This window comes from Strigops habroptila, chromosome 3 (genome assembly GCF_004027225.2).
Source record: "Strigops habroptila isolate Jane chromosome 3, bStrHab1.2.pri, whole genome shotgun sequence".
Lineage (NCBI taxonomy): Eukaryota > Metazoa > Chordata > Aves > Psittaciformes > Psittacidae > Strigops > Strigops habroptila.
In genome coordinates, this window is record NC_044279.2 from 48,338,650 (window position 1) to 48,353,229 (window position 14,580).

Sequence of the window (14,580 nt, forward strand, 5' to 3'; positions counted from 1 at the left end):
CAATAAAAGGCACAGAGCTACCACGTCATTTGATAGGAAATATTAATGTTCTACATGTATTTTCAGTTATTGGAAGGAGTGGAATATTTTGGTACCAGATTGGTTGGAATTATTTTTTCCTCTTACTTCTGAAATATCACACACACAAGCATACATCACATTTACACTTTCCAAATAGCTTCTATACCCATTCAAAAGTCATTTCAAGAGAGCAGTTAAAAAGAAGTACCTATATCTTTCCTCTTGTAACATCTGAGAAATAAAGCCATAGTCTCTTTTAAATTGTGTTTTTAAATTCTCTATATCATCAGCTAATTGGGACTGTGTCTCCTTGATTTCTCTTAGTTCCTCCAAAATCATGGAAAGCTTTCCTTGGCTGTCCAGAGTACTTGCCACAGCAGGACCAAAGGAAGTATTCCCATTACTGTCTGCTGAGCCAGAGGTCCCGCTTGAGCATTCATCATCACTAACATATTTTGGTTTCGCAACGATAGTGGCACTGCCCCCGTATGTTCTGGAACTTGTTTCTGGCCGAAATTCATCCAAGGTGTTTTTGAGATGAGCAATGTTGTCTGCACTACCAAATTTGTTTCGGATCAGGTTCGCAAACTCTCTAGACTTGCTGAAAACAAAGACAGGTGGTGTCAAAGACACACCTGGCACACCCGACTTGCTGCTCTCTGTTCCATGCCCAGAGGTACGAGACTTGCCATGCTGAATATCTTTCAAGTTATCTTTGGAAGTATCCTTAGTAGTTTTGGAAGATCCATTTTGTTCAATATCCTTGAGCTTTTTGTGATACTGTTCCAATTTCTTCTGCAGCTGGGCAATGGAGTGGGCAGACTTCTGGTTCTTTTTCTCAAACACTTGTTTAATGCGCCCAGCCTGTTGTTTGTCTGCACTGTTGACCAGTTTCAAATACTCAGCCACGTTGCCATCTCGAGCTGTTTGTTCAACTTTGATTTGTTCTGTAACCTTGAGGATTTTCTGTTTCAGGCTATCTGCACTGAGTTTAACTTTGTGAAACTCCAGGACCCCATCTGGTACATCAAAGTTCAGGTTGGTGTCAGAGCCTCCACGGCGAATGTTAAGCGGTAAACTCAGGGTATTCATGTCATGTCTTTCCACCTGAGAGATAAAAAGATAAAAGGAATTTGAATTTTACTTCTTTAAATCCAACTTTCCGGTTCCTTTTCCACATGTAATTGTAACAAGTGCACAATATAAAGTAGCTGATAGTAGCAAAACAGAATGAACTTTTCTTTGAAATTAAGCAGCACTTTTCTTGACTTCCCTAGGTTGATGAATGGCCCAAGGAACTGCCCGTCTCTATTAAGAAAACAGTGAGATGAATTAGAGTGCAAATCATTCAAGTATACAGTTTTTCAGAATCATTTACTGTTATTCACAAAATCAGAACAACGCCTGGTTAGAAAAGGTTCCTAAATATATCATTTATCATTAAGAGTCTCAAGCAGATCCTGACTGTTAATTGCTGCATCTTTCTCTCAGAAATCAAACACCGATACGAGATGTGAAGAGTTCTCCCTCTACAGCAGTGTTACACTGTTCGCTATATTTTACCAGATTACAGTTCTTTTTTGATACATGCTCCTCCCATTTCAGTCCCTCACACAATTCAAAGTTTCTGCACAACTAGCTGAAAGTTCTTGGAAATTTACTGCATGCTTCAGGAGGAGCCAGCTGCTAGTTTTTAGCGCAGAGACCGCAGAGAAAGAATTAGCTCACAGTTGACTTTCCATGCTTGATAAAGATGCTCAACAACTTCATCTGCTGTGGCTTAGTCTGTTTTAACAGCAAAGTGTGTATATATATACATATATATACACACACACACACACATATACACACTATATATACTTTCACTCAAATATAAGATCTGTACACCTTCACAATGCTCTCAGGAAGCGTAACAAAACCTAGCAAGCAACTTGGTCACAACACAAACACAAAGGAGTATCTTTCTTAACAGAAAGGCAAGATAGTCTGATACAAACCATAAAAAGTATTTCCTTATATAAAGTCAAAGCCACAGGGGAGGCATGAGACAAGAAGGATCCAATCAACACAGCTTCATCCCTATTACCATCTTGTGCTAGCCTCTGTTACAAACACAGTACATCTCATTAAAGCTGCCACAGCATCGTGTCTATAGAGACTGCTTAACAGACGCTCTAGCCAGAATGGGTTCGCAGGGCTTTGACACCAGAAGGGGAACTAACACAATTGCTCAGGCAAGACCACTACAAAGGCAAGGCAGAAGCTGTATCAAAGTGGCTTTTAGTGAAAGTATTTCTGAAATGCTTTCACTACTCTCTGCTTCAAAATGCCCAAGATACTGTGTTAAAAGTTTGACTTCCAACTACAGTGTTTATTACTGTCTGTGAGACTGAAGATCTTGCAGCAAGACCTATCTGCACATATGTGTCCATTGATCACCATTCAATCCTTTTCTTGATTAAAAGCATCCATAAAAACATTATTAAGCACTGCTGTAAGGTTGGTTTTCCCGTCCTGGTACAGTTTTGGTGGCCCTCTGGAAATTCTCTCCAGCATTCCTGTGTTGCCCTTAAAATACAGGCTCAGGAATCAGACATGGTGTCCAACTGTTAATGACACACATACTGCAGATTGATCAGGAGAACTATTCTCACCCCATGTCTATCATGCTGGCTTACAAACACAGAAGGGATAATACATCCATAAAATTGGATCTGTACTTGACCATTTCGGAGACCAGATCACCTCTATTCCTACTTTATATTCTTATCCTTGTATTACTGAGGATTACAGTACTCTTTTTTGTTTGCTTGTTTTTGCTACTGCACTACTCAGGATGCAAACCAGGCAACATAAAAATTCACATTCACCAGCCTCTAAGAAAAATGGACACTTAAAAAATGCAAACTGAAGAGTTCTGGAGTTGACAATTCCTTGTGGAGAATACTGATTGATAGCGACCTCTAAGACTCTATTCCAAGGATTTAACCAATGCTATGGCCTAATAGCTTTGCGCTTTACCAGTTTGTTAAAAATAACTGATAGACCCATATGCCTAATTATTAAAAAGAGGTGCAAGTAATCTTTAAAAATACATACAGATTGTATATGAATTTGTATCATCAGACATATGTGCTTCACAAAGTCTACTTTACTGATATCTCATTTTAGTATTTGCACAGATCTGACACACAAGGATGATGTTCTATATTCAGGGTGATACCTAATTGAAAGAGTGACAAAAGTCACAAGTGTCAGAACTATCTTCCTTGGGTTTTATATTTATTTTTTTTAGTCTGAGAAGTATAACTAATAGGAAAGAAGGAGGTTTTACAGACCACTTTTTAAAGTGATAACACGCATAATACTGTTGTGGTAGCTAGAATATGCATTTAATATAAGCAAAAATAGTTTGACATAGGATACTTGTATCTTTCCAAGCTAATCCAGCACAGAAAAGCACTCAAGGCAAAGAGCTGAAAAGCTTAGATACCACATCTGTACCCCATACTGGCAACATTTCTTTAAATGCACTTACAGAGTCTGGACAAATTGAGCAAAGACAATAGCTTCCTGAAAGAACCTAAGACATTTTTGAATAAGCTTTGGCACAAAATTATACTGTAATAAATCACAGAATTACATATACACATGAGACAGATCCACCACTGATGTCACTCAGGACAAGCTGCACATACTTCCAAGAATGGGTGGGTCTGTCTCTAACCTTTACACAGCATTAAGTGTTTACTTCCTTAGTACAAAATAGTCTAAAAATGTATTTTAATAACTGGATATAAGCCCAAATCAGATCCCTGCTCCCTTATGTCCTCTCCCTCACTAAAGTCTCTAGCGGTCAGCAAGCTCTATCATCATCATGCACCCCATGCCTTACTGGAACTTCAAGGGCACAACAGCAATAGAGATAAAAAGAACAATAGCGTTGAGGGAATACATCTGCTGAAAGCTGTGTTGCTTTTGGAGCTGAGGAAATCAGCACATGGCAAATCTGCTTCTGAAATGAGTAAGACCAGTCATCGGGTCACTGTGAATTCAGCAAAGTTTAGAGAAGAATTGTGTCTAAGTTCCCAAAACACTGCTAGGAGTAGGCTTTTTAGCTTACTGGATGAAGAGCTCACCAAGGGTACAGAAAAGTCATATCCAACACATTCCTCTGTCTGACTGTAATTGGCCAAAATGGTAGGTGTCCTCTTGCCATCATGCTGCAAGGCTGGGCCAAGCAATAGAGCCTACTGAAATCTTATGTTCATGTAATGCACTTGTTGCTTGGGCTTTGGTTTGGTGGGTTTTGTTTAGGCTTTGTTCTTTGGGTTTGGTTTTTTTTTTTTTGGGGGGGGGGGTGTTGGTTGTTTGGATGTTTGGGCATTTTTTTTAAGCAAGCAGACACTGAAGGACTCGGGTATCTCTAGACAAGTGGCCCATCACCTGCCTTCTACTTTGATGAGGTAGAACACTTGTGCAAAGATCCATTTGTGATGGCTTTACAGCTCAACACTAATGCTGCTGCACCAGAGGTCCAACTTCAAATCCACTCCCAAATCCTCCTTGCTGCAATGGTCTCATCTTGAGATGAGAACTGCCCTCTGTGTTCCCAACTAACACTCCTTTCTGAAGCACTGCAAGCATGGCATGCACCTTCTGCTGTATTGAATGCCCAGTTCTTTATACAGAGCGGAAAACTGTCAGTAGGAGTCCAAGATGCTGCCTCACCCCACAGGGATAGGCACACTCTCCTGTGATGTGGATTCAAATCCTCCCACATGCAGGAGACTGAATGCACATCTCCCTCAAACTATGCGAGTGCTCTTCCAGCTATGCGGGGACAGATGATGAATGCCACCCATGCCATTGTTCTTTCTGTGATTCCTGGGTCACCAATGCCTGACAAGGGCACCAAGATGCTAATAATAAAGAATTTGATTGATTTTTCATACATATATTGCTATTTTAAAGATTTTCATTGTGGTTGCCAAGAGAAAGATAGATATAGCTACAGATATATAGCTATATATAGCTATATAGATATATAGCTATAGATATATACACACACACACACACACAGAGTGGTGGCCTCAATAGCCAAAATGGGACCAGCCATATTTTTGTAAGCAAGAAGCACTTAAAGAAAAAAGTATGGAATCATAATACATCTCTCCTGTAACAATAACAAATAATAGGGAGCTGGGAATTAGCAATAGATGAGAGGATGCACTCTTGACGCAAGTGGTAACACAAGGAAGACAAAGCACTAGTCCAGAGTCTGAGGAAATATGAGAGACATGCCCAGGATCTGGCTTCTAGGAAAACGAGGGAAAAAACAATCTGCATGAGATAACTGGGATAGCCTTAGCTGGTGTTAGCTTGAAAGAGTAAATGTGGGGCTTGGAGAGACCAGTGCATTTTGTGGAGTAGTTCACATATGCACTTTGCTACAACCCAGTTGACAACTAATTGCAATGTTTGTGCTGCTCGAAGACTAGTTTTTAAGAACCGTGGTTTGGGAATGCAGCAATTCAGGCTCCCTGCTGGCATCACAGCCAGACACCACAGACTACTAGATAGGTACCTCTTAGACAACAAGTAACTTCCTTCTGCCCCAACCCCCCCTTTCCCAAGGGGCCAAGCAGATCCCTGGCTGATCATGCAGCTCATCCCAAGCCAAAATCCAGTGCTTCCAAAGGGATAGCAGAGTAACTGCTTGGTGCAATGAACACAGGCACACTGCTAGGAACCCTTCATTACACACAAATAGGCAGGTATACTTTCCATCTTCAACTGTAAGTGGAGAGCTGGGTAAAAGGCAATCTGCCACTCATAAAGAAGCACTTGGAACACCATAGCACTTTCAAAACCCAATCACAGAAGCAAAGATTGGGATTTTATTGGCATCATAACAATCCACGTCTCACTTACTGTCTGCCAAAGCAACCCAAAGCTCTGCAGGCCATGCTGAAAATGAGCCCAGAGCATGAAAGGACCCATGGGCCCCAATGCCCCAGGTAAGACTGATGGAAAGAGGTTCCACATGGACAGGAACTGCTGAATGGTGAGAACATCACGTTTAACAGCCTGTGCAGGTTGGCCATTATAGCCTCTGGTTGCAAAATGTAAAGCAGACGTAGAAGGTTATTTCTTCCCCAAAGATCCTAACGTGGGATCCGTTTGGGAGAAATAAATCAGTAGTGAATAGAGGTTAGAGAGCATGCAGCCCACCCTCAAGCCCACATCTTGGCTGCTCAGATGAATCACTTCCTGTGTTCCACTGGCTGTGTCAATGGCTCTCCACCAAAAAACCAGAGCTCAGCTGCCTGTGTTTAGGTGTCAAACTGAACTCTACTGTTTATTTCATCGATTTCTTTCATACTCTTTTAAGAAGTGGCTGAAAGAAGCTGAGAGGAAAAGCATTTGCAAGACAGTCACCGACTGCATATATGGATCAGTCTCCAGAAAGCACACGTATCTGAGTAGCCTCACTAACAGAAGCATAAAGACACAAAGTGATCTACTTACTCAAGCAGCTTAAAGGCGGTTCATTTTATTTCTCTTTCTTTCCCCAAGCAGCCTCATTACCATCCCCAGTCATAGCTGGGCAAGCTAAACAGAAGCATATAATGACAATTTGAGTCTATCTTGCAAGACTTTTAAAGTGGTATCTGATTAGAGCTTAGGAAAAGGATCCCATAAGAAACATACAAGATAGGATTAAGGCAGCTTTAAAGCTTTTAGGGTTTAGCAATAGCAATGAAAATAACCAGGAGTAATTCTCTTTTTGTCAACAAGTATACATTCACTAGAAGCACAGGGGTTCCAATGGGTAAAAGAACGTGCAGAGGAGCTTATGTTACTGTTCCAGTATATTCCAAAGCAGAAATGTGTTTGAGGAGAGTTTTACTGCCTCTTTCAAATTCGCTGCTCCTTCTAAAATCTACAGGAGAAAAGTCCTTCATGGGATGCTTAAAACAGTGCTTAACCATAAAAGATCCTAAGCCATATAAAACCAGCCCCCCAAATTACTGTACAGTATGTTACAACAAAACACTTTCTGCTCATGTTTTTTTTGAGAGCTACTTAACAGTAATATCCAGAAGTACCCACACAGAACATTGTACTAATAATCATGCAGAGGGTTGAAAATACAGGAACGGAGGGAGACAGCAAACCTTGCTTCTACTTTTTAGTGGGGAAACCAGAGACCCAGCACAAGTGATTTGTCTGAGATCACCTGGCAAACGCTGATGGAGTCAAGTAACACAGAAGATTGCTCTTTTACCATCAACAGTTCCTCTATCACCTATCAAAAAGACAAACAGTAAAGCTATAAGGTGTCTCACTAACACACATTAGGGGACTATTCCAGGTGGTAGTGAGAAGTAATCCCAGATACCCTTTGGCAGGTATCTACTCTTCAGTATTCAAAGGCAATTTCATGAGTAAGGCATCACACAGAGGCAGATGAGCTTTGGACACTTAGGAAAATTTTCCCCATTTTACCAACATGTTCTCATACTTAGGAAAACTCAGTTGTTACACTAAGCAACTTAGGCAAGACTTCAGATACAGAACCCACTCCTTCTCAAGGCCAGTTTGATCTCCTATCTTTCCCTTTCCTCCACCCTATTTCTTTTTATTAGCACCACAGAGCTGAGACTGTAAGCATCGGCACCTCAAGAAAGATGGAGATGTGCTTGTAAGTTTAGTTTAAGCAGGGAAAAAAAAAAAAAAGCTTGAAAACAAACTCTGTACAAAGTAACTGCAAAGAAAGCATCTGCATGTAAGTTCTGGTGTTATTATAAAGACAGCTTTTACTCTCTTAATTTGGTTGATGCCAAGCAGCCAGGCATAAGCTGTGACCCAAACAGTCAAGTTCACACCAACATTGTTTTACCTCAGTTCAAAGTAGGAGTATCGCAGAAACAACCTTTTATCTCATTTCTAATTAAAGGACTGAACTAAAGCCAAATTAGGTAGGTCATTGCTTGTGTGTAAACACATCTCTAGATATGGCAGTATTCCAGATCAGACCAACAATGGGAGAAGAGAACAATGGGGGGAAGAGGCAGTTTTCTGCTTCATTGCCAATGCCAGCTCCCTCGAAACCCAACAACATCCACTGAAAAGTCTCTTGTGTCATGACTTGCACTCAGTCCTGTTCCAGACTTTTCCACAGCATAAAACTGACATGAGTAAACCAGTTCCAATACAAACAACTTCTGTGCCTTGACATTGCAAACTTCAACAGGCCTTTATAAAAGTAAGTAAGTTGCTTCCCATGTACTGTCCAGCAGTCATCAGTCATGTAAAAAAATGAAACATCACTGTCCTGGCCAGGGAAAACAAGAGTGATGAACTAGTACTCAGATCTACCATGCTTAAGTTTAACAGTGGGCAAGAGGTAGGCTCCAAACCCCACTGTTAACTATTTTGCTTCAGATCAGCCCCACTCTTTAAGTAAGTGCCATTAATTAAGCAGTCATTCAAATACTCTCTGCTAGCTTCTCACATAAAAATGTTACTTTTATGTGTATGTTCCTTCTGTCTCAGGTTTCCATAGCAATAGGAGGAAATTCTTGGGAGCCCCAGGTTCTGCACGGGAGATTCCATCGTGAGGTGCTTTTCAGGAGCCTGCTCTCCCACTCCTGCTGGAGGAGAGTGCCTTTCACCTGAAACACACCCCTCAAAATGCAGCCACTGTGAATCGGTGTGGGGGTGGCATGTCTTTGAAGAGTGATGCAAGACATTCTGTACCTCTTCTTGTACACTAACTGTTCAACTCACTTCTAGTGTTTCTAAGTGCTCCTTCCCCCTCCACAGCTTTTATGGATTTTCCCCCCCGTCCCATTCAATAATAACCTTTCTTTTGAAAAAGATGCTCAAAAGGCACGAATGAGATTTTCCAGAATACTGTGAGACACTCTGCAAAGCCAGCTGCTATACATTTACATTTATTAAATCCTTTCCTATGCATGAGAATTAGATAAAAAGCCAGCCATGTCCCTGCTATGACTAACCCCTTCTCACAGTTCCAGCAAGCACTTCTGCTTTCCCACCACTTGAGATTTAGAGGGTGCTTTCCTTTGTACCACTCCATTGTCTAACCTCACACCACTAATTATCTATTCCATGTTGATAAAGCTATAACAGGCCACCTGCTCCCTCCACCTGGTTGTTTCTGTTTCACAGTCAACTCAATTTCACTACTCTTTGGATTGCCTAAACATCTCCTGAAATCCCAGCTCCTGGAACTGTACAGTGATACAAGACACTCCCAGGGAATATTACAAGGTTTCTTGCCCTCGGTTACAGAGAAATGACTCCCACATTTAACTTACTAGTCAACAACCAAGTCCTCCTTCCCCAAATATAAACAACATTGAGGACCTTTTAAACATGTGATTTACAGATCTACAAAAATGAAGCCCACAACCCAACATTGATGTTTTAAAGTCTAATTCATGACTTCTTCTTGCTTTGAGCTGGCAACACTTTTATAAAACCTCTTTCATAAGAGGAATATTAAGCCTTTACAGCAGCAGGGAATTTTGGAGGTGCTACCGCTCAGAGATAAAACACTCTAGATCCAGACAGACTGGCCATTATAGGCAAAAGACCCAAGACATGGGGGTTTTCTTTACCCATCACAAAACTTTCATTTATAAACAAGAGAACAATAGCTCCGTCACACAAGATCTTTTCACTTGCGTTAATACTGCGGCAGCACATCCTGAGCATATAAACAATTGCATCTTGTCCTGTACACGAACCAAGTCACTCAAAGGAGCCTGCACTTGCTTCTTCCCTTTTCCTTCCCCTTCTCTCCACACTGGGCTGATAAAGTGAAATCTCAAAAATATGTTTCTCTTACATCAGCAGCTCTGCCTGTACACAGGACTTTTAGTTCATTTTATGATAGAAATGACCTAATCAGAAGATAAGGTCTGCTTCACTACATTACACGACTAACAACCACAGCCTGCCTAATAAGCAGCTTAGATGTCATTTCTCACTATTATGGGAACTACTGGAAGGCTTAGAGCTGTGGCTTTGATCACTCTTTGAGAACACTTCACACATACGTGATATTCCTCCCATCTCTCTAACTTTTAGATACTAGGGGCTTTAAGCTTTGCTTGCCCATTAAGTTCAATACCTGGTAGCCCTCCTGCCAGGTGTCAGCAGCCAACAAACCAACCTGTTCAAACTTGGAAGTGTGCTGAACACTGCAAGGTCTCTCCTTCACCTCTCCTCCTCTCCACTCCTACCCTTACACTTCAGGCTGCTCCTCAGGAAAGGAGCTCCATTTTGAAAAGCATCTTATTTACCTCTTTGTAATACACGTCGTACATCTCTCGACAAGACAACTGCATTTTTTAAAGCTTACTATATACACAAAGTTTCACTCTTTGCCACATTACACATGTATACATATTTTTGTTCTACATCTGTTATCCAAAGCTTGTATTCATACCTAATACCAGAAATAAGGCCAAAGGCAGAGAACTGCAGGGAGACTGGGCCACCAAAAATCAAAGTTTGGCCATACTTCATGATCTACAAATACTGAAAGAAAGAAGAAAAAAAAAAAAAGAAAGAAAAGCCCAGAAAAGACAGACAACAGACATGAAAGGTTTTATTTTAAAGCCTACTTTATTAAAAAAGTTTTAATTTATTTTTATAAACAAAGCCATATTTCATTATCCAAGATGAAGACAACTAAAACTGGAATCACACAGATGCATTATTTTACAGGTCATTTGTTATTCAAAACCACTACTGCAATAATGGCATTTTAAGCTACTATACATAACTGATTAACACCGTTCTGAATAAACCCTGGAGAAAACATCTTAATTGCAGTGCAGTATGTGCCAACATTCTCTGCAGTTCCAATGAATTTAACCCTCCGCTTCCTGAAGACCACAACTACAGCACTTCAAAGCATTTTCTTATTCATGTTTCTTTCTAAAACAGCAAAAATCTTTTCCTTCCTTTTCACTGAAGAGTTCAATATAAAACATTAGTTTCCTGCTCAGGCAGTACTCTTTGCATATTTTCCTACTGGAAGAAAATGAAACATTGTCCCCCAAGTTAATATAAATAACATTGTTTTGAAAGGTAAAAATATAGTGGCACAAGGCTGTCTGCTGCTGTGGCTGTGCTACTGAACTGGGTCACAGGTGATGCTTCCCATTTATGAATAGAACTGATCAACTCTTCAAAAGCAACTGTAACGGTTCTCCTTATTCTGGAGGAAATGTCTTCAACTATCATTTGTATGCTTACTATCTTCTGATTTATAAAATGCACACCTATAAAAATATGCTTTTAGAAATCTTTACAAAATATACATGAAATTATTATTATAAGTACTAGTCTACAAAAAATCTCACACACATATAGCCTCTCATTCACTAGCCCTGGTCCTCATGGGGTACTTCAACCACTTAGTATCTGTTGGCATAAGCAATCCAGGAGGTTCCTGGAATGCGTTGACAGTAAGTTCCTTCTCCAAGTGATAGGAGAGCCAAGGAGGCAGGTGCTGTGCTGGAACTTGCTCTCACTGGCAACCAGAGGCTGCTGGGGAATATGAAGCTCAGGGGCAGCCTTGGCTGCAGTGACCATGAAATAGTCGAGTTGAAAATCCCTATGGCAGCAAGGGCTGCACAGCAAGCTCCCTATCCTGGGCTTTGCGAGAGCAGACTCTGGGCTCTTCAGGAATCTGCTTGGTAGAGTACCATAGGATAAAGCTCTGAAGGGAAAAAGGGCCCAAGCACCCCTCCTACAAAGGCAGGCTGAGAGAGTTAGGGTTGTTCAGCCTGGAGAAGAGAAGGTTCCAGGGAGACCTTATAACAGTATTCCAATACCTAAAAGGGGCCTACAAGAAATCTGGAGAGGGACTTTCTACAAGGGCAAACAGTGATAGAACAAGGGGGAATGGCTTTAAACTAAAAGAGGGTAGGTTTAGATTAGACATTAGGAAGAAGTTCTTCACTGTGAGGGTGGTGAGACACTGGCACAAGTTGCCCAAAGAAGCTGTGGCTGCCCCATCCCTGGCAGTGTTCAAGGCCAGGCTGGATGAGGCTTTGAGCAACGTGATCTAGGGGAAGGTGTCCCTGCCCATGGCAGGGGTTTGGAACTAGATGGTGTTTAAGGTCCCTTCCAACCCAAACCATTCTATGATTCTGTGACTCATTTTGAACAAGCTTGAGCAGAAACAGCTCTATATTGCAAGGGTAGTACTGGCAAATAAAAGCAGACTTTTCCTTTCAGAGATGTTTGCAAACTGCAAATACATTTATCTCTGGCCAGAATTAAAATGTCAAGGGTGGAATGAACTGCTGCAGAATGAACTCCCGCTGACACTAAAGGCTCATTACAAAGCTCATTGCCTTTTACTCCAATGACAGGGTACATTTCATGAACATCTCTTCATGTAGCTAAAATACAGAGGAGAATGTGTATTATGCACAAAATTTAGTCACAAATTCAGTGCTTGTAAAGTAAATACAAAGCCAAACCAAAACAAACCCAAACAAAAATAACCCCCTCCTTTCTCTATGCCATTCAACACAAAAACCATTCCCAAATGTAGAACTGGAAGATGAGAGTCACAGGCAACAAACGGTAGTGACTTTAACAGACTACTGGAAAGTGCTCAAAAACTGTGCAGTTGCACAGCACATTAAATTGCATAAAACAGATTCAGTAGAAAAACCTGTTTTCAAGGTGATCTTTCTGAATCTGCAAATACTATGTTATTAATCTAAAAGTCCTTTAATACAGTGAAATTAAAACACCTTACATACTGCAATAATAAGACCAACTTTATGCAATTTATTTGCTACTTTAGTATGTTTATGCAAAGTTGTGCTCAGTGTGGCACAGATCTAGCCAAGAACTACTACAGCAGACAGCAGGGCTAAAAAGCCAGCAGCAGCCATGCAGCAGTGACCACAGGGGTTACAGACCCCTGTCCTCCCTATTTAAGGCCTTTCAGGTGTTTTATTTTTGTTAAAACTCTATCTAGGAGGACAGAGGGGGTTACGGCATTTATAATGTTTTTGAAGTCACAATTCAATTTGGATCTCAGCATCATTAAGGGTATATTGGGTGTTTCGTCCCAGCCCTCCAAAAGGATGTGATGGTGTCAGAGGATTATTTGTTCAGTTGAATAGGGCAGTATTAGCACTGTACAACTGTCCCGGGAGAATGTCTCTCAGGTAAAGTTATTCTTCAAATAATGTTTGTTGGAACACGATTAAAGGTCAGAGAGGTTTGCTTTACCAAGAAGCTCACATGGGCAGACACCATACTCACTATAATTTAGACTCTAAAGACAAAACAGGCAAACTCATCAACTCCTATCAATGAGGACCACTGGTTGATCAAACCAAGACTTTTTGGAAGAGGAAACCTTTAATGTCATCAGAGTATTGTAGTACAATCAACTTCACATATAAAACCAGTATAGCTTGCTACAGAAATAACACCTACACTGGCAGTTATGTGTTTATTCATGCTCCATGTTTATACATTTTTCTTTTCAGTTATATCTTTCCTCTTCTTGCTTTTGCTGTTCTAATATTTGTAACTTCATCTTTTAATCTGAAATAAGTTTAACCACGCTTTTGCATCTTGGATATATCTTACCTGGTACAATACTCGCCAGGATTTACAAAAATAGCTAATCTATGCATTAATGTTTCTTAAGAGTCTTTTAAGAGTAAGGAGATAAAAGAAATTAAGACTACCCCAGGACAATTTGTCTTTTTAACAGAATAGTGATGATTTATATTACACCACACAAACAACAAGTGTTTATTCTGGATACTGCGAACTCCAAAGCACATGACTTTATGGAACCCATGCATTTCAGTTTGGATGGATACTTGTCACAACAACTCACAATATTGCTTAATTAATAAAATACAATCTTAAAAGAGAATGGATTTTGCTACATTCTCAGTAGTGTCCATTATACAATCTGTAGGGACGGGTAAGTCAACTGCTATAAATGCATATCATAAAGAAACAACTTTCAAGTTAGGCATTAGTACAGAATTCTCTTTTACCCAAGAATCTCTTTCAGCATTGCTGGCAAGCTTCGCATGCCTCAAAGAAACATAAAGCTACCTATATTGCCTAAGCAGAGATGGTAATGGAAGTTATTCATAGTGTATCTAACAGAAAACTTCATTATGCCAATAGATATTTCAGATTGTTATATAGCCATAAGCCATATAGCCGGAGCAGGACGGCGCTCCTGAAACAAGAGCGCAGGCTATTGCTTTTCTATTTGGCTGAGTTGTCATACAAACGCTTGCCATCCGTGAATTACACCTTCCAGGAACTGAGTCACAGAGTTCACCAAGCAACTCCTCTACCAAATGTATGAAAACAGTAGAAGATGCTTGAGAGCTTTTTTAAGAGTTATTTTTCAGTGTACCGAAAGCCACTGCCTCCCTTACCAAACCACGGAGAACTGGGAAAGCCTCTCTCAAGGCACTGCCATAGTCAACCAGTTGTGCTCATCTCATTTTC

The 14,580-nt window shown here is 40.6% G+C and overlaps 1 protein-coding gene across 4 annotated transcripts in view; it reads right to left on the reverse strand.

Moving 5' to 3' along the window:
* Positions 1-14,580, reverse strand: part of TMCC3 (transmembrane and coiled-coil domain family 3) — a 151,826-nt gene that overhangs the window by 9,990 nt on the left and 127,256 nt on the right. For all 4 annotated transcript variants that reach the window (XM_030479713.1, XM_030479711.1, XM_030479710.1 and 1 more), the window contains exon 2: positions 230-1,128. In XM_030479713.1, coding sequence (XP_030335573.1) covers positions 230-1,113 — 884 coding nt within the window. In that variant the 5' untranslated portion in view covers positions 1,114-1,128. The remainder of the gene's footprint in view (positions 1-229; positions 1,129-14,580) is intronic.